At 38.0% G+C, this 27145-nt stretch overlaps 2 protein-coding genes across 2 annotated transcripts; both read left to right on the top strand.

The window, feature by feature from the left end:
* The first annotated feature begins 824 nt into the window (after positions 1-824).
* Positions 825-14648, top strand: mmp2 (matrix metallopeptidase 2). Its single transcript, XM_085135070.1, has 13 exons — positions 825-1164; positions 1356-1582; positions 2378-2526; positions 3185-3313; positions 4109-4282; positions 5008-5181; positions 5998-6171; positions 6316-6471; positions 6593-6719; positions 10267-10400; positions 11000-11159; positions 12054-12163; positions 13559-14648. Exons 1-13 carry the CDS (start codon positions 1012-1014, stop codon positions 13660-13662), a joined length of 1971 nt encoding a protein of 656 aa, XP_084991196.1. The 5' UTR covers positions 825-1011; the 3' UTR covers positions 13663-14648.
* A 112-nt stretch (positions 14649-14760) lies between these two features.
* lpcat2 (lysophosphatidylcholine acyltransferase 2) lies at positions 14761-25243 on the top strand. The gene is made up of 14 exons (XM_085135196.1): positions 14761-15614; positions 15990-16132; positions 18215-18432; positions 18950-19062; positions 19224-19284; positions 19692-19750; positions 20212-20246; positions 20468-20522; positions 20734-20816; positions 21199-21324; positions 21528-21681; positions 22351-22449; positions 23181-23322; positions 23662-25243. Exons 1-14 carry the CDS (start codon positions 15504-15506, stop codon positions 23838-23840), a joined length of 1578 nt encoding a protein of 525 aa, XP_084991322.1. The 5' UTR covers positions 14761-15503; the 3' UTR covers positions 23841-25243.
* Positions 25244-27145: the final 1902 nt, after the last annotated feature.

Below are 27145 nucleotides of genomic sequence, written 5' to 3'. Positions count from 1 at the left end.
TCATGGGTATAATACATATGGTTCACTTGGCTCTTTCTAGCTTCCAAATATTGAGACCAGTTTCGCGTCCTACCAGTAGATGTCAATCTACCACTTTGAATAACTTCTGGCCTTTCTGCAACTGGGTGTCGCTGTTTTTCTCTCCTGGCAAGGTAATATATTGTGTGGTGACGCTCTGCAGCTTTGCGTCAGTGAATTCCAAATTAATCCAGTATAATGGTTTCCTCCCTCTCCCCCTACTCACCGCATCGCGAATGATTATTTAGAAATTCATGAATAGGGATAGAAAATCGGTCCCTGGAAGTCAGAAAGTTAGAAGTGAGGTGTGGTGGTGCTCTCAGACAGCAGTGAACAGTGCAAAAAAGTACCAAAAAAGTCGCCCACTTCTACCAATTATAAAGTTATTGGCTGAATTGGTTGGCAGAACTTACTTTAGTAAACAAATAGGTGATTTTAAGTTTGGAAAGAAAAATCATAAAGATCATTCCCAAACAAACAAAAAAGTCAAACGATATGCTGAAACCTCTTGGCATACAGGTTATAGTTTATCTTGGAATCTGCACATATTAATTTAAGAAATACACACTTAAAAAGCAGAAGGTCTTCATTGGTTTAATTGGTCAGCTTGGCCCAAAATTGGTTAATTTCGCCTCTAGATGATTATCCTACTCTTTAAAAAAAGATAAAAGAAACAATAAAAAAAAACAACATTTTATTTATTTGTAGACGTTTTCTGGTAAAAGCGGGTGACTAAGAACTGTAGTCGGTGAATCATTCAGCATTTGATTTGCTGGTTCGTCCCCATTTCTTTCCCAACCTGGAGACTGCGCAGAAGGCGTCGGGGAAAAAGTGCATGTGCAAGCAGAACTAAGAAAGTTCGCAGACCCGAGGTGCAGGATGTCCCGTTAAGGAGAAAAAAATCCTGCTGAGGAGCAGAAGCAACACAAGCTGACGGGCTGAAAGGACTGCGAACGACACTTACCGCACAAGATATACTGTTAACCAGAGAAAATGGGCTTTCCGACGATATTCAGTTGTCGTCGGAGTCTTCTCAAATTGTTTTTGCTTCAGTTCATCGCGTTCCAAACAGTAAATGCTCGTCCTTCTCCTATTATCAGGTTTCCCGGAGACGATACCCCCAGAACAGACAAAGAAGTTGCTTTGGTAAGTTTCTGTCTTTTTTCCCCTCACGATATGTCTAAGTAGGTCAGACAGCAATGAACTGTTTTTACCCCTGGAGTACCAGAAATGAACAGGAGTAGTTTTCACATTATTAATTTCTTATTGCTCTAATTTTATATAAAGATACCCTAAGAACGCTAACCTATTATTTTATGTTTTTATCCAAACTTTAGCATTATCTAAACAAGTTTTATGGATGCCCACAAGACAGATGTAATCTTATGGTGCTCAAGGATACCCTGAAGAAAATGCAAAAGTTTTTTTCTCTGCAAGAAACTGGAGAGATTGATGCCAAAACTGTAGAGATCATGAAAAAACCCCGCTGCGGTGTCCCAGATGTGGCCAATTATAACTTCTTCCACAGAAAACCCAAATGGCAGAACAAGGACGTCACCTACAGGTCAGAGAATTAACAATAACACACATGATTAGAGAGGCTATGGATTATGTTATAATGGGAGTGAGTGCCAATCCACTGTGACTCCAAATTAGTTCTCAAACAATTGCGGAGGGTTTAATCAGCTTGGCCTGCAAAATGGTTATGGCATTACCACTGGGTGTGATCTAATAGCTTTCGAGTTACTTGGCATGCTGCACTTTAGGAAACCGTTTACTGCACAGCACTATTTTAAAAATCTGTTGCTTTAACAATTGCCCATAAATCAAAGTTGTTGTACTGAGACATATTTGCCCCAGTCTGACCCTCTAAAACCGACCCCACCCTCTCCACAGCCTCCATTCCACACTACCCCCATCCACACAGTCTTGAAGTGCTTGCATCTTTATGTCTCGCTAACACCAGCATTCCTACACAGTATGTGTCAGGTCCTTTGTTTTCATTCTGTTTGAGGTTTACTATGATGTGGATGTAGTTTATTTATATCAGCGGTTTTGCATGTTCTGATTATTCCAGCCTCTCTGTCTGTGTGTTTATAAGAAAGACTGGAAGCCAAAGACAATAACAACTATGAGATCTTAGACTGTTTTCAGGAAAAGGACTGTGTACACAGGCATACAAATGGGTTTGCGGCTGAACATTGTTTCAGGAGGTGCTTTTAAAGATTACTCATATTGGCCTCTTTATTTTCCATGATCTTTGGTAAAGAAAGGAGAATTTGCAACACTCACAGATTGTCCTGATTGGACAATTCAAGTCATACTTGTTTTTTTTTTTTTTGTTCTACTCAATTTGTAGAATCCTGGGTTACACTCCCGATCTGGATGAAGAAGTCATAAATGATGCTTTCTTCAGGGCCTTCAAAGTATGGAGTGATGTCACGCCACTCACTTTTACTCGCATCATGGATGGAGAAGCTGACATCATGATTAATTTTGGCCGCAATGGTATACTATGTGTATAAACATCACACTATATAGATATTCCATTTGTTATTTGAAAACTATTGTACATCTGTACCCAGGTGGGTTTATGAGAATTACAATTAATAAAGAAATATATCAGTTTGTTTTATAATAATACGCATATTGTAAGCCCTCAAAATACTCCTTTTATTGGATCTGCCACATCTTTGTAATAGAATAAAGAGATTGTACCGCAGGATAAAATTCTAAGAATGTTCCTATAATAATTAGCACAAGTCAATATTTAAACAGAAGCTCACCGAGTTCTAGACTAATGCTGAAGGAGCAAAAACATACACCTTTTTAAAGTAACATTCTTTTCAAAGTGACTCTACACCCCGCCATCCTGTATTTTAGGAATTCTTTAAAGACAGTGGGGATTATGGTATTAACCCAGGTCATTCCAAACATTCCAGCTAAAATAACCACTTGATATTTACCCACATTCTGTCTGGTCACAGCTGACTATATTCAGAAAGAATCTAGTAATTATAGGGAAACGCAACCGAAAATTGGCCACTGAAGAAGACGTGGAATTGTTGCTTCAGAAACAGAAATCTTTGAATACATGGACAAATGTCACATCGTGTCTTAAGCAGTCAGTATACATGTTTTGATTGGTTAATGATGTCATCAATAGAGCATGGAGATGGTTACCCCTTTGATGGCAAGGATGGCCTCCTGGCTCATGCCTTTGCTCCAGGCCCAGGAATTGGTGGAGACTCACACTTTGATGATGATGAGCAGTGGACACTTGGAGAGGGGCAAGGTAATGCAAGAATGCTAGTTACAAAAAGTGCATGCAGCAAAACCACCAGTGTCGATTTCTTAATTTATTTAGTTCTTCATTTTTTGCTTAGACTGTTATGTAAAGTTAATTTAAAACTTTGTCAGGTGAGAATTTGAAATTGTAGAAACTAATATAACTTTCAGATGCTATTTTCCAAGCATCTTTTTCTGGCACCTGACATCATATCAAACTACAGCCATCTGGAAGCTAAATTAAAAAAAAAAACCCTCTATTGCACACATTTGTATTCGCATCCATTGACCCAGATAGTTTTACTCCCAAGTACTTCCCCTTTTTTAACATCCTTATGTCTGGATATTTAATTTGTGTGGAAATAATCTATAAACCTATTTTCCATTTCTCTTGGTGCTAGTCTTAAACAGATGAACAGATGAGGATCTCTTGGATGAACTTTTATTTTCTCAATATGTGTTTGTTGTTCATACTGTTACATACAAATCATTTGTACCCTGCATTATACAGTTTGGTTGGACATTTTTCAAAGCCTACTTTGAAACTGCTTTCCAAATTCTAGACAACAGTATTTGCTTTAACTTCCAGGAAGCTGAAGCTTGCTATGTTATGTTAGCTTGCTAGCTATTATTATTACAAAAATTAGCTTCTAAACACGTGTGAAACTAATGCTACAAAGTTTTATAGTGAATTGAGAAAGCATCATGAAATGAAATCAAGCACCATAGAGCAAATATTCATATATCTTCACCCCTTTCTATACATAAGTATGTATCTATGTATGCATTCTTTGTTTTACAGTGGTGAAGGCGAAATTTGGCAATGCTGATGGCGAATTTTGTAAATTTCCTTTCCTGTTCATGGGCACTGAGTACAACAGCTGCACAGCTCAGGGTCGTGATGACGGTTTCCTATGGTGTTCCACCACTTACAACTTTGAAGAAGATGGCAAATATGGCTTCTGCCCTCATGAATGTAAGCCTACCCAGTGGGTCCCTTTTTTGTTAAAGCATATACTATACGTTTGACATAGCAGCTGTGATGTCTGTTTGAACATTTTGCTTTTGAAACTTGTGATTTTTGTGGCCCCACATGACCTTAAGCGTGATATGCCCTACTTGGATCTTATTGAACCAAACAAAACATTTAATTAGTCTTTCAGTACTGGTAAAGTAATACTTAATATCACATCATAGCTATACTCAAAGCTGTTCTGTTGTTTTTGAACATGAAGAAAGTAGGTTGGCCAGGAAAATGCTTTTTTTTTAAATTTTGTTTTATTTGGAGTGAATTGTGGAACATTTCTTCTCCAAGTTACTGCCCCACTTCACAACATGAGGCTTTGTCAAACATTTTGTTTATCTCTGTTATGTTGCTGTCCATGGTACTAACATGATCAGATGCTATTACAACTAACTGCCAAAATACACATGTTCAAAGTCATTTTATGTGATAAAAACACGAGTAAGGCCTGTTTGCACTGGAGTTTTCTGTTTTGTTAAACTTTAGAAGTAAAAAAAACAAAAAAACAGTTTCAATGTACCTATTTATTGTGTTCCCTTGTGTTACATCACTACTTAGTGATCAAGGGGTTTGTATTACAATTGAATTTCTTATTTTAGTTAGTATTTGTTTTTACATTCTTCTGTTTTTTAATTTTATTAGGCCATCTGTAACTTCATTTGGTTTGTGATTTGCAGTACTTTTCACCCTGGGTGGAAATGCAGAAGGGGCTCCATGTAAATTCCCCTTCAACTTTCAGGGGGAAAAGTATGATGGATGCACCACTGAGGGCAGAGATGATGGTTACCGCTGGTGTGCCACTACTGAGGATTATGACCGCGACAAAACGTATGGCTTTTGCCCTGAAACTGGTAAGTGGTGTGTCATGTGTTGTGTCTTATTCACATAACATATAGCAAAATGAAAGATAATCACATCGAGTTGATGTCCACTTAGGTGTGCATAGTGGTCACGGTCTTCATTATGCAATAACACTTAAATAAATATTTCACTAGCGGTGCTTTTTTTTTTGATGAGCAGTGCATAGTGCCTTGCCATATGTTGGGCTACAGGAATTCTGCAGCTGCGGTTTTTGGTTATGCTCGTGGTGGGCTGAATAGCTATAAAAGTATTTTAATGTGCAGTAGCAGGGCCTATTTTCCATTCTGTCAGTGGGGCTTGTTTTAGGGTTGAGGTACTGGGGTAGGGAGAAAGGCATACAGGGAGAGGTACTACCGTTGGTGCTTTCATCTGATTATATTTGATTAGGGATGAAGCTTTGCTGCAGAGTCCTGTGTGAGAACTTGTACCGAATAAGAAATTATACTGTTTTTTTCTTTCTTTCTTTCTTTCTTTCTTTCTTTCTTTCTTTCTTTCTTTCTTTCTTTCTTTCTAACACAAAACCACTCTTGCCAGACTGAAAATGATCTCTCTTTGAAAGAAAATCAAATTGGATGGGTGCATTTTGGTTGTGTGCCTAATGGATTAGTTATTGATGTCGTGTGTGTTGTGCCAGCTGCTTTCATCATGCTATTTCTGAACATCATCTGCACTCATTTCATAATAACCCAAACTTTTCCAGAAAGAAAAAAAAAATCACTTTGCATAGTAAATTTATAAGATAATTAAGCAACTGAATTCAGTGCATATTTTGCATTTACTGTTTTGCATTTTGTTGCTGTTACCAGCAATGTCAACAGTGGGAGGCAATGCAGATGGAAGCCCCTGTGCCTTCCCTTTCACCTTCCTGGGAGACACTTATGAATCTTGCACCACCTCTGGACGCAGCGATGGCAAAATGTGGTGCGCTACCACCAAGAGTTACGATGATGACCGCAAATGGGGCTTCTGTCCTGATCAAGGTAAAAGAATTTGCCAGTGGTATTTGGGGATATTTTTCCCAAGATCCAGCGGATTGGAAGACACTGAATCTATCTTTTTCTTTTTTGTTTTTTTTTTTACTGTGGAAAGATAATAGATATTTGTTTAAACGAACTTGTTTCTAGGCTACAGCCTTTTCCTGGTAGCAGCCCATGAGTTTGGTCATGCTCTTGGTTTGGAGCACTCCCAGGACCCCGGTGCACTGATGGCCCCTGTTTACACTTTTACTAAAGACTTCAGGCTCTCCAATGATGACATCAAAGGCATCCAGGAGTTGTATGGTGAGAGAAAAATGCCACATATAGTCTAATACCAATAAGTGCCTGGGAAAATGATTGTGTAGTCAGTGGATAATTTGCAGACCCCTTTAAATAATAAATACTGTGGTAAATCTGACAACAGGTGTGCCAACAGACAAGCCTTTGCCTCCAACCCAGGGTCCTGTCACTCCAATGGATATCTGTAATGAGCCAGTGATCTTTGATGCTGTAGCACAGATCAGAGGAGAAACATTCTTCTTCAAAGACAGGTAATCATCTCAGTTAGCAACTTCATGTATCTTTAAAAAAAAAAAAAAAGACTTCAATGTAAGAAAAGTCTGAAGCCCAGGCAAGTGTTCTAGATATGCAAGCTGTAATGTTCCCAGTTGCTCTTTTGAGTCTTAAATGTGATGTAAAGGCTGAGTTTGTGAACACTGAAAGCACTGCCAAAGTCCTGTTAAATTTCCTGCCTGTGATCTGTGCGAAGAGCGATAAAGAAAATTAAATTGCCTGCTTCAGGCTGTATCGTCTTGCGTGACTGAAACACAGCAGCCTGCACCAACTGGATTTCACAATCACATCACTGCAAACAACAACAGTTTGACATGAGGTTTCTTGTTAATTATGGTTTCTCTTTTTACAGTCTTGTGCCACTTAAAGATTATGGGCATATTGTTGTTTTGTGATATGACAATTAGTAAGAGTTGAAAACAAGCTATCCCTCTACTCACGCAGTGACAACCAAAGTAGTCATCATTCATAAACAGTCTACACTCCTCTTCTCCACCGGCGCCAGTGAATCCAAAGTCATGTAGGTTTACTATGTGTCTGCTGGCTGACTCTGTAGAAAAGAAGTTGCATAAAGTCCTGTGGTTCGGTCAACAGTCTTTGTGAGTCAGGGTACTTCCCGTAGAAAGATGAACAGTTTCATTGCAACAGCTGAAGTCTGTTACAAAGAGCTCACCCCAGCGGCATGTTACAAAAAGGAACTGTTAGGACAAACAAATGATGGGTTAGCTGTTGACATTGTTGACACAAACACTATAATTTCAACGTTAAGAGCTGCATATCCTGTCACAATCATTTGGAAATCAGCTAAGAGTAGATGCATCAGCAAAATACTCAAGAGTCAGTTAGCTTGGCTTTTTTCACTGAGTTACAATATTTTTCACCTTGCTGTGGCTCTAGCAGAGAGTGTGCAGCGAACCATGAAACTTTGGATCAGTTGTTGGTCATCAAGTCAGCCGAAATGATCTTTTTCTTCCATCTGAAACATTATACATCTTATTTAACTGTTGGGACAATTTTTTTTAAAGTGAAAATTTTATTTTCACTTTAAAAAAAGTGAAAATTTTAGTGAAAATTTTATTTTCACTTTAAGCATCGTTGAAGTCTGAAAATGCACACAGTCACATTAATGTAAAGGCAAGAACAAGTTTCCGACATACCTCGGCTCTCAGGTCACCGTTGTTTAAATAAAGCCATGGAAAAATAATATCTTAAAAAAGAAATGACATTGTGTCTAAATGATAGGATGACAGCAGTGCTAAGCATCACCTACCTGGGTGGAATGTAACAGATGATTAAACTGTCATTTTGCAAAGAGATGGTATTCAGAGCAAACTGGTTCAGCTTAAGGTGGCTAAAAGTTCCATATACATATGTTACACTGATATTTAGCTGAGCTGTAGCATATTTAGACTTTATCCTGTTTGCCAGCTTTTTTAGCACCATTGTGCACTAATCTAAGCTGTTGTGTGATGTTTTCAAACACATTTAATTCAATATGATGTGAATTTTGTGAAAGATTGTGAAAATGTAATCAAGCAAAGTTTAAAAGTTATTCTGAAGATCATTGTGGGAAAATGAGGACAGAATATTATGAAGTTACTGTAGTGAACAAACAGTATATCTCACTGAAATCTGGGATCGGTAAAGTTTTAGTACAGGCCTGTTGGTCCAATTTCATAAGTTGCCTGAAGGGCATGTCAAACTTGTATGCTGCAGAGCTCTGGTACACGCCAAGTTTTATAGCTTTACAGAAAGAGCTGTACCCTCTGGGCTCTGGGGCTAAGCTCACTTGACTCTCCCACTGTAAAAGTGGAATCTCTCATTCTGTTAGCTCAGCATATTTATGTTGTGAGACAAATCTTAACGTGACGCAATGAGTAATACTTGCAGCACTCCCTGAGCTCAGCATATAAGTGGGTCTGTCTGTCTCGAGGCTTAAGGAGAAGGTACTTAGAAAGTCTGACTTATAGAAAATGTTTGGCCAACCTGCTGGTTAGGTCTGTTCTGAAGCGTAAAACCAGTGGAGATTTTTGTGACTGTTGTGCAGAGGCTGGTGAAAAACAGTTAAGAAAGACTGCTGTTTTATAGAAGCACTTTTGTTGAATGGTAGTAGTTAAAGATAATGACAGTATAAAAATACAATAGGCCTCACAAACACTGCCAAATACCTGTGACTGAACTTTGCATTTGAATGTTTCATTATTTTCTGACTTTTTTGGTGCACTTTAAACATTTAGACTCAAAAATGATAAAGATCTGTTCTCCATCTACTTTATTCTTTTTCTTCTGGTTTGTGAATGTCGAATGTTTTCCTTTTTTGTGTACACCACAATCCGTGTCTGAGAGGATGTAGCATTAAACCCCACAAACCAAACTTTTTGTTTTACCATCATAACCCTCAAAGAAATACTTTGGTGTACTTTTTCCAGCTTCCCTGACAGATACTATTGTTACTCTTTCCTCAGTTGTGAAATTCTTTCTATCTTCTTTTTTGTTTTTGCTCTGTTATACAATTTTAATGCCTTTTCCACAATGCATTTTAGGCAAACTTATAATGTGGGTCAGTACACTGAGCCATTTAAATCAATGTGTTAAAAACTTATATTTCTCACAAAGCCCAGTTGCATTGTCATAATCATCAACCTGTATTTTTACACAGTTCAAACAGGACTTTGTTAAGAACAAATCCAAGATCAATGGATTATCTACTTCAGATGTTAGGGTTATTAGTAATTACCTGTATGAAAATACAGGTAAATAAAAAAAAGAATAAAACAGACTCAGAGATCTAAAACAACAGGAGTGCTTTAGAAAAATCACTGGAATATTTTCTGTACGCGTATTCCCCTTACCACCCCTAGGCAGATCTTGTTTTTCCTTTTATTGAGTGCATACTGGAAGAAAAGAGAGGGAGGAAAGGATAAAATTAAGGCTCTGCTACAGACTGAAAACCCTCTGGATATTGTTAGTGCATGAACAGCAAACTGATCTGCAAGAACACAAATAAAATAATGACATTCGTAGATGGTTAGTTCAGACTGGAATATGTCTCATCTTTCATCCTGACAAATGTAACTTTGGGCAAGTGTTATGTATGCGCACTTCTATTTATGCTTGTTTGTAAAGTTTCATTCTCATCTTCACTTTATCATTATGACAACTGATCTTTGTTTTTGGCAAATCTTTGTCTGTCTAAAAAATAGGTCAGTGGAAAAGAGTATGGTAAGCTGCTATTGTTGCGCAGCTGTGTATTGGAAATCCGGGCAAGATGGGTCTTGTTCCGCTGGCGTCTGCAGCCTTAGTCCTAACGAGAACCAGATGCTCATGAATCAGACCATTGTGGCTGGCTCGGCCAGCGAAGCACTTGCACTAAAACCCCGATCTCTTATACACACAGACACACATGCTTTTTCTCTCTCTTTCTCTCTACACCTCCTCATCACCCCCTCGGTTCCTTTCACTCTTACTTCTTCACTCTTATTTCTTCCCTAGCCTGTCTAACTCATCCTCCCACTCTCTCTGCAGGTTCCTGTTCAGGTCAGTCAACTTTAGAAGCAAACCCAATGGACCAATGCTAGTGGCCACCTACTGGCCTGACCTGCCTGCCAAGATAGATGCTGCCTATGAAAATCCAGAGGAAAAAACAGTCTTCTTTGCAGGTATTCTGAGGAAAGCAAGAGACTTTGAAAAATGCACTTTTAGATCTGTTTTAATATTAACCCCGCACTTATAAGGTGATGAAGGAAACAGATGCATTACTTTTAATGAGTAATGAAGATGTGTCTTCCCCATTTTACCACTTGGATGCATTTCCCCTAATGGTCAGCCATTTCTATTACCTGAAACTTTAGGAGGCACCGGAATGTAGGCCAAACACTCTTAAGTGCAGTGTGGACTCTTCCAGCATACTTATTAGTGGTTTATGAAATATTCACAACATTTTACAAATATGACAACTTTCCTGAATACTGATGAGACTTACACGATATATCCATCAACTCTAAAGACATTAAGATGGTTTGGTAAATGCTCGACTTATTATCTCACTACAAAATTGGTTCATAGAGTTAACCCTTGTGTTGTCCTCGGGTCAAAAATGACCCCTAGGTGAATGGCAAACAAGTATATGGGAATCCCGAGGACAACACAAGAATAAATGATAAAATGTTGATTTAAAAGTTTAGTGATTTTCATTAGAATAACATATTGTATGTATCCTAAAAGTGAGTTCTCTTTTTATCTTACTCTTCTCTCCCAGGCAATGAAATTTGGATGTATAGAGCTGATCAGTTGGAGACAGGCTACCCGAAAAGGTTGTCCAGCCTTGGCCTCCCCACTGACCTGCAGCAAATCGATGCTGCCTTCAACTTTAGGAAGAACAGGAAGACTTACTTCTTTGCTGGAGACAAATTCTGGAGGTAAGGAGAGTTAAAGTTTGTGCAAAGATTTGCATTTAATGTAATTAAAAGCCCCGTGTGACTCGACCTAGCTCTTGCAATTGAGGTCATAAACTGTTGCAGTTGTAGTAACTCAACAGCTTGTAGTTTTTGCACATATGAAGCCGTAGTGCTGCGGACTTTTGTTTTATCTGGGAAAGTGCCATCATGTGTTTCTGATCCACTTTATAAGATGCAAACCAACGAATGTCATTCAACAACAGAGGGTCTTTAAAAAAAAAAAAAAGTGAAATAATGGCTATCTCACTTCTATTGTGCATATTGCACTGGTCTGCAGGCTCTTTGACCTAAACAAACAGGTACAGCATGCTGGCCATGTCCACAGTCCCTTTCCGATTGTAAATTGACTTTTTAGTGCATTTACAGCCACAAACCTTGAGTAACCGAGAGTAAATCATAATAACAATGCAGCCAGAACAGTTTGCCCTAACTAACGTCCTATGTTATTAAATAGCAATGATATTAGTCATTATCTGGCTGATGTGCACACACCCAATTTTTAACAGGCTAAAACAGAGAGCAAAGCAAAGCAGCAACTGTACTTTGATAAAAGGACTGTGTATTATAAAAAAAACCATTTTAAATTCTTTGGGTATGGGAGCAACCTAGTTAACAGTCTGGATTGTTACTCTACTTCTTTTACTTCCATTCTCTTCTCTAAATGATGCAAGAAAGGAACAACAGTTTATGAAACTGATGGTCAGATTAGCTACTAAAGCTCTGAAGGCATTCTCTGACAAAAATGTCAATACACTACATATTTTTGGCACAGCATAGAGTTGTTTGGTGCTAAATTAATGCTATTGATGTCATATGTAAAACCTCAGATGTGATTTCATTGTTGTGTGTTTACAGATATGATGAGACCAGCAAGACAATGGACTCTGGCTTCCCAAAACTTATTGCGGATTCCTGGAATGGCATCCCAGATGGCATTGACTCTGCCTTCAGTCTTAATGGCATTGGTAAAATAATACTTTTAACAAGTAAATCTGACCAAAATATGGCAGGAACAGTTATTAGTATGTGAATGAATTTGCTGTATGATTCATACCATTGTGCCATTGCTGTACTCTTTCCAAGCAAAACTGATTTCAAGCAAGATATGGCAGTATTTAGGGAAAAGGATAAAAAGCTACACCTACAACTTTGTTAGTTACAGAGCATTTTAGTTCTTTCCACTGAAAACGATATATGAGTATAAGGTTTCATAGGTATATCATTTTAGAACACTGTCATATTTTAATTAGTACTAAACAGAAAGAACAGCTCAAACTAAGGAGGAGAAGTTTGATTCCGCTACATTTCATGGCAGCCCATGCCAAAGGAATATCAAGACATTTGACTGGAAAATATGAATCGACCTCACTATGGTAGGAAAAGTCACAGGTTCCCCAAAAGATCTTATTTTCTGGGAATCGTGAATGTTTGTACCAGATAAAGCCTTCAATAGCTGTTGAAATATTGGAGTCCTGAGCAAATGGGGAACTTCCTGACTCTACCGCTTCTAGAGCCATGGCTCCAATATGCCAAGAATATGCCACACAACTTTTGCTATGCTCTGATAACGACACTAGTGTTTTTATGTGTGTGATTACTGTCTGCACAGCAGCATTCCTTCTGGTAAAATTGCAGGAAAATCCAGTCAGCTCTATCAGTGAGTCTGGCACTCTGCCTTTGTCAGTAAAACTCCTCATATACCAGAATTGAGCAAACAGTGACGCCTTCTAGGCAAAAAAAAAAAAAGTGTTTAGAGGAGTTGGCTACACAAAGAATGTCAGGAAGGCAAATAGACCATAGGGAGTATTTCTGAAGTCAGGGAGTGATCAGTGGTTTTATAATGACAGAATTATTGCATTTTTTGTGAGTGAATATCACAGGTTAGTTTACACTTACTTTTACTGCTGGTGCAAAGTGCATTGCAGCCACTATGAGAAGTAAATGGTGAATTTTTAATGTGAGACCAACAGTAAATATCTTTTGAGATTCTCACTGTCAGCCATGTATACTTGAGGTCAGAGGTGGTTAGCAATTTTTTGCCTATGGCAAGCAACCAGGGATTTTTTCATTGCTTCTCTCCTAACATACAGACAGTGCTGTAAGTGTCACATAGCCCCTTCCCCACACCGTAAACAAACATATTTATATAAAGAAGGTCTTTCACCCTCTACAGAGGCACCTCTGTGTACTTCCTCCTTAGCATAATTCAGAGAACGCGAGGCTTGACTTTGGCTTCTGATCGGGTATTTTAATTCTTGCACGCTTCTACAGAAGCTTGTTTATTTCACTGTTATTGCGTGGTAGTTTGTTTGACTCGAGCAAATTTAATAAAGAATGTGTATTCTGCTTGTCTTTCACAGACTACAGCTACTTCTTCAAAGGCAACCACTATTTCAAACTAGAAGACAGCAGCTTGAAGATCGTGAAGTTGGGTGAAATCACAAAGGACTGGCTCGGATGTTGAACATTTCCAAAATGTCTCACAACTAACTTGTGTAATGGTGACCTCTTGAGCCTCATGAGGACATTATTGTAGTATTGAACACAACTTAAGGTCGCTGCAGTGAAAACTGTTGTAATTTTTCTATCATGGCAACTCTGCACGCTTTCCTGCAGCCTGTATAACCGGTCTCCAGATTTGTAGAACGCCACCTCTGAACCTTCTTCGTAGGCTGAACATATGCAACTGGATATTTGCTACATTTCTGTGTGACTTTGACATTTTATTTGTTATGCTGTTATGCAGATTTATTACAATATGCACCCCATCTTTTATTATTTTATAGATTTTTTTTTTTTCCAAGTCAGACATCAGGTATGTCCACACTGCTTTAAATGCAGTGTGCTGGTCAATATTGCCTTTTTATACAAATTTGATTTCTTTAACACCATATGAGGAAATCATGTTGGCTTAGAATTATTTCAGTGTAATAAGTGCCGTTTTATAATTGTATCTGTTTAATTACTTTTCTCATTGTTGTGCACTACATTTGAAAGAATGAATTTGCACAATGTGACCGAAAATGGTGCTTTTAGAGGTCGCTTTTTGCATATAGTCCTATATACATTATATTCTGTATAACTATGTCTGATCGGACTACTTAGTATCCTCTGGATGTATAAAAGTAGTATTCCCAGACACATTATCCTTCATTTGGTTAGCACTTTGTTTAGGACTATACAAGGGAGTGGCACAATAGGAAGACCAAATTATTCCTGTGTCAACTCCACGTTACATTTCCCTACACTAATGGTACAGAAAGATTAATGGCACAGGTTGCCTCTAGAGGCTGTATAAGTTTCATGCATAATGGAACCATGACAAGAGTACCGCAGTAGTATTGCTTAATTATCTTTTTTTACATGTTTTTTCCTTGTGATGGTTTGTTTATGCTTTTTGCACTGTCATCAATAAAGATGGTCAATATAATAAATCTACAAAATTGTGAATGATTAGCCATGATATGTGATCCTTATCCGCTAGGTACCAAAAAAGAAAAGTGGGAGATCATATACCTGAGCTGCGTTAGTGCACTGCATACATACTCTTGCAACACATTAGTGGTAAAAGTAGATCTATAATGCTTGTGTTATGAACTTACACCAGTATTGCTTTGTCATAGAGTTCATCTTTATGATATATAGTAATGCTGGTACTTCTTTAAATTTTAAGGTTCTATAAGTAACAAGCGGGCTAACTTTAAAATAATCAGATATAAAATTCATTGAATAGAGCAAACGGACTTTATCTAAACCCCTGCAAAGACTATAATTTGTTATGAAACTATGCCATCTTGTGGACATTTATGATAAATGTATAGCCTTTGCATCAAATCAGTTATTTGCTCGTGACACCGCGATCGTCCTAACTTTCTTTAGCATTTACTCCCCCGGGAGTCCTAACCAGTGTTATTTTATCAAAGCACACAGCCTACGAGACAATTTTAATCTTTCCCTATCTGAACCAATTTTTTTCGAGGCATCTAAATGGGATACCACTATATTTTAGATACTGTCGAAAGGGTACTGTTTAACGTCATTACCTTGCAAATGTAGTGACAGTGTACAAACACTCACTTAACAGTTTTAATTCCCCACTGCACAGCACGCACGGCGGAGGTGGAGCTTGAAGCTACCGGTTTTGCTCTCGCGTGCTTGAGTTCTGTACTCGTCGTAACTCGCGCTTGATACCGTTTGGCTCAGCAGCAAATGAGAACAGGTTCTCTGTTGAGGAAGTGAGATGGTAACATCACGGGGCTACAAATTAGAACATCAGCCGCCTGTCATTTCGCTCACTGGACTACGATGCCACCGCAGCGAGTAAGTGCCTTGCCGAGGCAACAATCTCTGCTTTTACCTGCGGTCATCAACCCGTTTGTCCAAGACACCAAACTAAGCAACGCTGCTATAATTAAAGTGAGTATTTCTTCTTCTTTTTCTTTTTCTTCTTCTTCTGCTTTTTTAAGAGATTGCACAAAGGCAGGATTTTGAAGAATGCTCGTTTGGTAACAGTGTTTCATAGTGTGACATAGTGCACTCAGGCTGCTGTATCCAGGGCCTGTAATCTTCTCCAACACGGCTTTGACAATCAGCTTGTAAAGCCTCCTATGCAGCACAACAGACTGAGCCATTGGGAGCTTTCTAGAATGCTTTCCAGCAATGTGGATTTCTAGGCTCGTGCATATTTCTGCTAGGTGGGAGGTCGATTTTCAGCCAGGCAGCAAGTGACTTGAACACCATGGAGGTTTGGGCCTGTAATTAATGTGCATAAATGTACTCCTCTGCCTGCAGTGTGTCTTGTTGGGAATTTTCTTGGTCCCTCTTCGAGCTATCTTTATAACCCTGGTTCTGATGGTGTTATGGCCAGTGTCTGTCATTGTCACCTTCAAGCTACCTCTGAAAGGAGCTGTGGAGCCAAGCACAGGATGGAGAAGGTAACTATGGATACCAGTAACATCCAGTCTTTCTCAGAGTTGGCCACGACTTTATCACACCTAGAGCAAAACAATAATAATATATTTAGCTTATTCTTGACATCAGTTTTGTTTACTTGCAAATGATCTTTTGCTTATTTATTTTTTTAAAACTTGGTTGCCCAGAAAAAGTGAGTTTGGCCTACTGTTTGGCTAATCTGGGACATCAGTAACCCATTTGCCTTTTTTATTGCAGACATTTTGTTTGCTAAGCAACTGCATTCACCTTGCACGCCATCTTATCACCATCTGTCGAAGTGAATTGAACTACTACTACTAAACGCTTTGAACATATCTATCAAACAATAAACATACTGAGCTTTAAGTTTTGCAAAAGTAATCAATTGTACTGAGGTGAGAAGAAGGATAAAAAGTCAGTTTTCGCTCATATGCTTTACAGAAGCACAAAATGCCAAAAAAATAATAGTTCCTGTAATAATGAATTAGCAGCTACTTGTGTTCATGTCGACTCATGCTTTTCTAGATCATATCCTCTTCACAAGCAATACCTCACCTCAGTTTCCGTCAGAAAGGAAGTAGTCGGTGGTGGGGGGTTAAGGGGAACTGAAAAGTATGATTTAGACACTTTGTTCACCTCTAACGTCTAAAAGTAATAACAGACATTATAATTATAATAATTTTATATATCTGTTTATATCTTGTATGAAAAGGACTCATTCCACTGGACAGTATGTCTGTACATATAGTCTGAAAATGACAATTAGTTTTGTAGTCTAGTCAAAGGAGCTTGCAAAGAAAAGCGTCTGGACTTCTTTAAGTTGCTTGAAGACGTTTCACCTCTCATCCGAGAAGCTTCTTCAGTTCTAAGGTCAAATGGTGGGGAGTCCCAGATTTAAACCTAGTGGGAGTGTCCCCCCACAGAGGGACAAAAGGACCCCCTGATGATCCTCTAATCGCCTGAGCCAAGGTGTGCAACTGGGTGTGGGTCCCAGTCAGCCAGGGTTTCAGGTGAGCTCATTGTGAAACCTGGCCCCACCTTATCATGCGAATTCCTGAGGTCAGATGGCCCAGGATGTGAGTGGGCGTTAAGGTGTCTGGGGAGGGAACTCAAAACTGGATTATAGATGGCAGAGAGTTGGTGTCGTAAACCACCGCCTCTGTTCAAAGATGGTCGCTCACAGTGGACGTAAATGGCTTCTTTCACTCCTCTGTGAAAGAAAAAAAATATAAGCTTAAACTATTGAAATCTTGTAATCTTGTCTTTTTTTTTTTTTGACAGACTCTAATAATTTCAGAGTGGTTAAAAGTTTTCAAAGGTTAGGCTGTTACTACAAAGCTTTATATCAATGAATTTATGCTGTATTGCAGATACCAGTGAAAATTGCCACCCAGCTTTGTCGAACCACAGGTTTTTTAACCACTGACCACGTCTTGATAGTTTGTTTGCATTAGTAAAATGATGAACCATCCTTCAGCTTACAGGCTGTATACTATTTTCGGAGCCTGTGACATATTGCTCAGAAGCACAGAAAGTGTGACATGATAGTTTAAAGCAGGGCATAAGCCCACACTGCATAATAAAGGAAGTGAAACTTAACCATAATAACTTGACTGATAGTATTCGTTAAAACTTTTTACAGTAAGAGCTGATTGATTAATGTATCTTTAAATATTCATGTTTGTATTCTCTTAATTTGTTTCATATTAAGTATGTGAAACTAAGTTCATAATGTCATTCATCATTTTGTATCTCTGACTCCATAGCAACACCCCTTCCTTCCTTTCTACATTTTTTGAGGAAGCAATCGGCAACAGTAACATACTTTGCGCTTTAAGGTTAAAGAAAAGCACGAAATTGTGAAACGCATCCTGTTACCACAACACATCAGTCAATATATTGAGCCGATAAACAAAGAAGGTCTAAATAAACCCATTAAAAATATTATACCAGCCCTTTTTATGTAAAGGATTTTCTCATGCAAAGATTCTTGCACTGTTGTGTAGAATAGACAGTCACTTCCCATTCACATTTTTTTTCATTCACAAAAATTCAGCAATTTAAATATTTTTTTTTATCTCCAGATTTTTGTGTCAAAGAGTGATGGCTGCCTTGGGGAGGGCTTACTTCTTCAGCATGGGTTTTCGAGTGGTGGTCAAGGGTAAGCAGGCCAGCAGCCATGACGCACCCATCCTGGCTGTGGCCCCCCACTCCACCTTTTTTGATGGGATTGTCTGCGTTGTAGCTGGCCTGCCCTCCACTGTCTCCCGTGTCGAGAACCTCGCCACACCCATCTTTGGCAGTAAGATACTTTTTGCATGATTGTTTCGAACAGGAAAGTAGGGACAAACTGTGTTTGTGATAGTCCATCTCCATCTGCCTTCATCTGAATGCACAGTTTCCCACTTTCTATGAAATGTGGGAGAGCTTGTAATATATATACAATGGAATGTCATCACCTTACTTGCTGCCTGTACTGGGTATCAATTAGTCCAGTACTTTGGAGTTGTCGTTGACATAAATCCTTGTTATTGTAAGTAAAATTTACAAATGCACTCTATGAAGTAAACACGAGCTAAGACATTGATTAATATAAGCCTTTTCATCCATCTTTTTAAAAGTAATAACAACACGTAACTCGTTTCATTTCATATCTGTCACATGTGATTTGTTAAACAGTGATATCACTCTGTCTTATTTAACACTTACAAACGAATGCAAATAACCAAAGCCTGTGCACCAGATTAGTGGAAAATATGATCAAGATTACTATATTCTTTTGTATGTTCATTACCATTAATCTTTCGTTCTCTCTTTAGGGTTCCTTCGGAGTCTCCAGCCAGTGTTGGTATCTAGAACAGACCCAGACTCCCGGAAGAACACAATCAACGAGATTAACAAGAGAGCCAAGTCAGGAGGCCAGTGGCCACAGGTCTGGCACTGCACAGTCATTCTCAATAAAAATGACTTTTATATGAATTTATTCTTTGTTTCCAAAGGAGCAAAATTGTATTCAGTGTTGACTCAGATTACTTTAAAAGCAATCTTTGCATTATTTTACCATTCAGCAAGGATGCTTTTTTTTTCTTTCAGGTTCTTATATTTCCAGAAGGAACATGTACAAATCGCTCATGTCTTATCACGTTCAAACAAGGTAAGATATAAAATGTACATTTTGTGTAGTGTAATCATTAGTTTAATTTCTATCAGCATGTCAAATGCAAATAAAAAAGATAACAACATTTTACTATGCACAACTTAGATCTACTACTGTATTATAGAACATTTAGTATTTTCTCTTAACATAAATCAAATCCATTTAATACATCGATTTCACAACAGAGAGTGCTTCTTGGTACGTTATTCCATTTAATCAATATTGGATGTGGTTTGTGTTTTAACTTTTTGTTAACTGATGCCTATAAAAGTGGTTCTGTATGTGGTGAGAGAATGGAGAAGTCATAGTGAAATTATATAGTTTTACAGCTATGCACTTCATGTTTAACTACACGCTGTGTGGTTTTTTATTTTAATACCTGTTGTTCCCCACGCCACTTTTAGGTGCCTTCATTCCTGGTGTTCCTGTGCAGCCTGTGCTCCTGAGGTATCCTAACAAACTGGTAAGTAGGGTTGTGACAGTAATAGATTTTCATTTTTCATACATATACATACACAGCCAGTAATATCTGTTCAGTGATGTAGTGCAAAACTATAGGAATAATGTATATATTGGATTCCCTGTTGGATTTGTAGATTTGCTCACAAATTTTTTTTATGATAGTTTCATTTTATTGGAGAACGACTTACTTTCTAAATCTTTTACCTTTTTTGGTTGTGGCTCAGCAGTTCAAAGCTTCAATTCCCTCCAGATTTTTGTGAGGATTGTGGGCTTGTCTCATCATTGTGTTCACTAGGAAACCTAAAAGCATGACATTCCTATATATTTGTAAATGATTTTAAAATTTATACCAGTGTTATAGTGGATAATATGATATGACACAGTCCTATGTGCAAACTGTCTTATACCAATGTTAAAGATTCAGGAATGAATGAATAATATACTTGTGTTTTTTCTCTGTAGGATACAGTGACTTGGACATGGCAAGGATTCAAGTCGTGAGTATGCTTTATAGAGTTTTGCCTCTTCCAGTATACATCACTCGATCTATAAGTATGCATGTCTAAATATGCATATTTATAAATTGCATGCATTTGTAAACTGTCACTTTTTCCCAGAAAATAAACATAATTATGGCACAATTATATGGCTGCCCTATTTTTACAACACTGTAGTTCTAATGAATGAGAATGTATAACAGTTTTTTTTGATTATGCAGGAAAACACTTCTGCTTTTGACACTGTGCCAGCTCTACACAACAGTAGAAATTGAGGTAAGAGATTTTCTGATTTCTCGTAGTGTTTGTATAATAACATTATCTCATGCAGTCGTTTAAAGAGTTTTAGTTGTTTTGGATATATGATGTACTCAAAAGAACTCTTTTAAACTAAGGCTACCAGGAGTTTTTATTTTCCTTTTTGGTTTAAGTGTACTTTTTGTTTGACTGTTCTCATACACTTCTCTTCTGTTTACACGCTTCCCAGTTCCTCCCACCTCATATCCCCACAGAGGAAGAGAAGAAAAGCCCCGCTCTGTTTGCCAACAGAGTACGAGAAACTATGGCCAAGTAAGTGTTCATTAGTCTCAAGTGTATAATGTATTATGTAAAGCAATTTATGTTGCCTTTTCGTAAAGAGGTTCTGTGCAAAACCACATTGCATATTGCTCAAATGCAAAGTGGAACAATTTACTATAGAAAGTAAAAGTACTGTATAAATGTTTAAAGAAGTCATAAATATAGTGTGTAGCAAGGCTACTAAGCTGATAAGAAAATAAACAAGTGGTCAGTATTGGAGAGTGAGTGCAATTTGTCAAACTAAATTTGCATTGTTTACTGTCTTTAGGTCTATATCCATGCACACTGAATCTGGCTATTGCTTTGCTCTTTGTGTGCCTCCTTTGACTACTATAATGAGTTGATTAAATGTCTGCAAACCTTCTATTTTTAGAGCTTTAGGCGTTCCTGTGACAGACCACACATATGAAGATTGCCGCTTAATGATCTCAGCTGGTGAACTCACACTTCCGATGGAGGCTGGCTTGGTTGAGTTCACTAAAATTAGTCGCAAACTCAAGTAAGAGCATGTAATATGAGCGTTACCAAAAATTGCAGTTAGTACTGACCAATGCACCTTCAAAGGGTTCTTATTTTATCACAACAAATGTCGCCTTGAGGCGACATTTGTTGTGATTTGGCGCTATATAAATAAAATTGAATTGAATTGAATTGAATGTTGATTATGATATAACCTGTCACCGTTATGTTTGGCTCAACTAGTCTGAAGTGGGACAATATAAGGAAGGAACTTGACGGTTTTGCAACCATGGCCAGCGCCTGTAAGGGGGGACGCATAACTATTGAGGAATTTGCCAGTTTCTTAAAGCTTCCTGTCAGCCCAGTCCTCGAGGATCTGTTTAGACTGTTTGACAGGGTGAGAAACTTGTATGTTAAATATTTGTTAAACATTATATGTTGAAATCAACTGAACATTACCCTTTTCAAATATCGCCGTGGCGTGGCACCACTTCACAAGGTTTTAAAACAGCCAGTATTTGGCCTGGCCAAGCGAATGACATTTATTAGATGGACACATTTGAATGTGAATGATCAGTAAAATAATGAAGTTCATTTTACTGATAGCTGTAGTATTTATGTAAGTTTAGGCACTTTAGAAAAACTTTGCTTGCAAACCCTTAAAAAATAAAACACCTTTTATATTTATTTTTATAAAGTTCTAATAGGGTTTGTGAAATGAAGTAAAAATCCAACACATTTCTGTGTCACAGTGCTGCACCCGTGGAGGGGGAAAGCTACTGAGTTTCATACTTTCTGTTCTCTTATCTGAGTTCATCACTTTCAACATGAGTCAGAGAGCATGTGTTTACTAAAAACTGAATGTTACCTTGTATCATATGCAGTTCATAAACTTGTTATCAAATCACTATAGTAGTGAAGACTTAATCAAATAGTATTATCACTATTACCAGACACCAAATAACAGCAGACAACAAGCGCTTGCACCATAAATGATTAAATGCTGTCCATCATAATAATCTTTACATTTAACAGCTCATCTGTTCTAATTGACCGCTCTCTCTAGAATGGAGATGGCACTATAGACTTCAGAGAATATGTTATCGGTGTGAATATCCTGTGTAGGCCATCTAACACTGAGGATGTTCTCAAAATGGCTTTCCAGGTGAGACAGAAATACATTTCTCATACTGATGTGTTCATATTAGGGGCTGAATATTATGCAAATCTCTTGGAGTGAAGCAAGAAAAATTACAACAGCTCCTTTATTGACTCGCCCAAGGTAGCACTACTATGGTTTTTGCAAGGCAAATGACCTTCAAGGGTATTTATACATTTCTGTATAAATACCCTTCTGTACACCTAATATGCTACTTCTATTGCATCATGCATTTCCTGTTGATAGTAGTTTTATCACTCTATCATGATAAACTAGTAGATATGAAGGATATATCTGAGATGCTTAAACTGTAATCTGTGACAAATTGTGAGAAGTATAAACAGTGCAACTGTTATGAATAAATATATATGATGTTTATATATGAAATATATACCCCAAAATATAAAAAGCATATACACTTTGCAAAAGGAATAAGCTAAATGCAGAAAATGACCAATGTTAAGATAAAACCAACCAGCCCAGCCCTTACTGTCTGTGCACAGCAGCAGCTTTAGTATAGCAAGAACAAAGGCAGCATACAATTCACAGAAGGTTGCATAATGTCAGGCTAACAATGTGTCTGCTGTGAACATTTTGCTGGCCATAAAGTCAGATGCAATTTGAACTTACTAATCAAAACGTACTTTCTCCTGCTTCGTGTAACGTCCAAGAGCATTTTGAAACCTTTTTCTTGAAAGTCGTTACTCATTTCTCACTTTTTATTATCTTTCATGCAGCTTTTTGACACAGATGACGATGAGAAAGTCACCCATGACGAGTTTACTGCTCTGCTGTTCTCTGCTTTGGGTGTGTCAAATGTAGACATGACCAAACTTTTTGAAGCGATTGATGCCGATGGCTCTGGTTTCATTACCTTCAGTAAGTAGATTCTAATTGAAGAGAAAAGCCTAATGCAAAACTCCCGCTATGTCTTGAGGCCTCTTATTTGATTCCTGGTGATATTTTGTCAAGAAAATGTTAAATAAATAAAATAATAATAACAATAATAATGGATTGCATTTATATAGCACTTTTCGAGACCCTCAAAGCGCTTTACAATTCCACTATTCATTCACTCTCACATTCACACACTGGTGGAGGCAAGCTACAGTTGTAGCCACAGCTGCCCTGGGTCAGACTGACTAAATTGTTCAAAAAATAGTTCATTATTATTGCATGTACAGCACCCTGTAATTTTTCTCTGTTCTGATTCTTTAGATGAATTTCAAGAATTTGCTGCAACCCATCCTGAGTATGCCAAGCTCTTCACCACCTATCTGGAACTTCAGAGATATCAAGCTATCCAAGAAGCAAACCCGGGTGATCTGGAACTTGCTGGTCAGCCCAGTTCAGGGGAAGAACCAGAGGAGAGCACATCTGACAAAAAAGATGACTGAGACAGACCATAACTGTGACTTTTATTTGACTTCACTGAAAAGAGAAATAAATACAAGGCTGTTGCAGTCTTGTCAGCATATTCAAGTCACTGCAACAGCAATGGTCATATATGGTGAAGCGCTTGCATTTTTATAGTTTTAGAAAGCTTTCATTTTCGATTTTAGTGCCTTATAGATAAAAAGCAACTTACCCCAAATTTTTTCTGTCAGTGTATTTTTGTGTATGCTTTGCTATGACACGAAACACAGATGGGGTGCATCATAGCAGGACAATATGTCTGAAAACTGGTCATTGTTTTAAATAAGGTTTACACCTATTCTTCAGTCATCACTGTGGTTTTTGCTGGGTTTTACCGACGGAGATGAGCACAGCCTTGTGCACCTTATCCTTTGTCTTTGTAATTTTTCTTTAACCGAGTGGGAAATCTTGCCAAATCAACACAAATTTTAAATGTAAGCAAAGAGTCCTTGTGCTTCTTTATTACAGTATAATTAGAGTACTGTAAGCAACCCAGATATGTTCTGTTTTAAAATTTTGTCTACAGTGAGCATAGATGCTGTGCATTACACTTTTCCCACCCTCGGTGCTCAGGGACACAGAACTTGTAACTCAGCTGTATAATTAGCCAGAAGTTTGCTTTGCATGTGTATCTATTTGCATTTCTACTGAAGATTGTTGTTGCTGAGACAGCACCACGTCTGTGCAGCTTTAAGTTTACTAAAGCAAATCAACCACTGAAAATAGGGCAATTTGTGAGCAAAAAGGCAACGGTGCTTCTACACAACAGCATATTCCAGTGGGGTATGCTTTCAGACCCGATTAACTAGAGGCATTGTTATTTATTTAGTGGGCTGTATTGCAATTATGTTTTGCTTTTTGTTAACACTGCAAAATGTTATTTTTAAAATAAAACAAGAACACAATCCTCTTTGCCATTTTTTTTTATTCATCACAGAGGAAACTTGTAATGACTTTCATAGACTTTGTTTCTATTAAGGCATAAGTGCAATAAACAGGCTACAGCTGAACTGCTGTTTTTCCCAAATCACCACAAGGTGTCAGTAGTTACCCATTACAGTTCTGTTGTGTGTGCCTTTTTTCTTCACCCACTTGCCTATGTGAGTGAAAATACCTTGTGTCTATTTTGACTGTACCTTACTTTGATGTTGGCGCTAGACAATGAGATTTAAACTAGGGGAGGAATTAAAGGCAGGCATGTACTGATAAAACTGGATAAATGTTGTTGTGCATGTTTGTAAGATTTACCTCATTACTGGCCAACATGGATGATTTTTTTAAGCTATGGATATCTATAGTATGATTCAGGGTTTTTTTCTGATTACACTTGCTATGGATTTAAATGTTTAAATTATTTGAATCAGAGAAATATTTATGCAAATAAAATAAAATCCTTGCATGTCTTGAAAGAATGTGTCCACTTTTATCATTTAAGAATTTCTGGAATTTTCCAAAAAAAAAAGAAGATTATAATCACTTATCATTTGGTACATATTGATCTGTCAACTGATTGGTGAAACTGTTTACGTTTACCTTACGTTTTAGCACAACTGTGTGATCCTCCTCACCTAATCTCAGCAGAGAACAACCACTAAATGCAACTTTAGTCTTAATACAATTTTGGTTACTTTGTTCTCACATCTACAGAAACACAAAAATGCACAGTCTTGCTTTATATGCACAGACAAGGCAGAAATGAGCGATGGAGAGCGGCCTCTTCATTGAAAGCCCGCTGTTACACAAACTGTGATTACCAGCTGTGATTTCCACCTTCAATTTGTTTTAACCTTTTCAAACATACAGACGCTCATTTAATTTTAATCAAAACCGATGAGGTGGCATGGAATCAATTAAATCACATTGTTGCCGCGCTTACAACAGTGTGACTCCCTCCCTACCCCCAGCTTCTGTTCTTCTCTTTGGCCCCATCTCTCTCCATCCTCACACTTTCCTCTGGATGGTTCTTGTATATTGCTGTATCCATTTCAGCCATGCCTGCAGGGCAATCCTGTCGCAGTAGATTGTGGGAGAGATGTGTTGGTAATCTGATTTGGTCTCCTCAGGACCTGAGTGAGTGATCAGCCTCTGTGGATGCGAGCTGGACACAGGCCTCATACGGATTGGGGACTCACCGTGCCAAGCTGGAAGGAAAGGTCAAACCCGACAGGCCTCACTCCTAAATTAATGTGACTCAACTTTGGGCCTCAATTTAACTGAGCTGCCTTCTCGGGCAAAATCAGAACCAGGAATCAGTCTTGGCGGAGTTCCACTCTGCAAACTGAAATCCATCTGAAATCCATTTAGTGTATTTCAAAAAGTTTAAGGATGATTTTTATGTTGCGCTGACAGGTTTGACTTTCAGTGTACAAGGCAAAGACTCTAGTCCAAGCAACATCCCAAATATCATGTTTTAACATCTACAAATGCACACCATATCCAAATCCACATTTTGCTCATGTAACTCCAGAAACAACAGAATAGTCTAATTCATCTGCTTTTATGTAATATTAATAAAAAAAATATGTCTGTGAAGGTTCTCAGTCATCCAGGACATCGTAGTCAAAGGAGCTTGCAAAGAAAAACTTCTTTAAGAAGTCTTAATTAAAAAAAAACAAAAACATGAAAAGTCCCCAGCTTTGTTATTGCAAGGATGTTTTAGGAATCTTACATAAGAGGAAGAAATCAAAATAACTTCATGTTCCTATAGAATCAACTTTCCTGATTATAAAAACAGGATACCTGGGTGTGTGTATACATAGTCGTCTGACCCTCCTTCCTATGAGTGACGAACATGGACATAAGGTTTCAAAAACACAGTATTAACGTTAGCTTACAGGTCAGAGGAGTGCACAAAAGTTCTGGCAAGAAGAGGTTGGCAAGCTGAAATGCTGGAAATGTTTGGATGAAAGTACGTAAAAGGTATTAACTCTTTTACCCCACCCAAGCTTGAAATTAGGCCTTAAAAAGATAACATGTAGGAAAATGATAAAGGCTTTGATCTCTGGTCCACTACAAATGCTTTGTTCTTCCTGGTTGTATCAATTGTAAAGTGGAGATCTTTTCCACTGATTTGGCATGGCATAATGGGCTTTCACTTTGAGATGTGCTGCATAGTTTACAAAAAAAAAAAAAAAAAACAGTCTATGAATGTTTGGCAGCATTATGGCCCTCTGTAAAGATGAACCCACTGTTTAATCTGCTGTCAGTTCAGCTGTACTGAAGCCAGCTGGAAAGGCTGAACGTGATACAGGTGCTGGGTTCAACTGTAGCTCAGTGTAAATGTTTA

Source organism: Neolamprologus multifasciatus, chromosome 1, assembly GCF_963576455.1.
Source record: "Neolamprologus multifasciatus chromosome 1, fNeoMul1.2, whole genome shotgun sequence".
Classification (NCBI taxonomy): Eukaryota; Metazoa; Chordata; class Actinopteri; order Cichliformes; family Cichlidae; genus Neolamprologus; species Neolamprologus multifasciatus.
The sequence above is the reverse complement of the archived record's forward strand: the minus strand, read 5'-3'. Positions and strand labels throughout refer to the sequence as shown.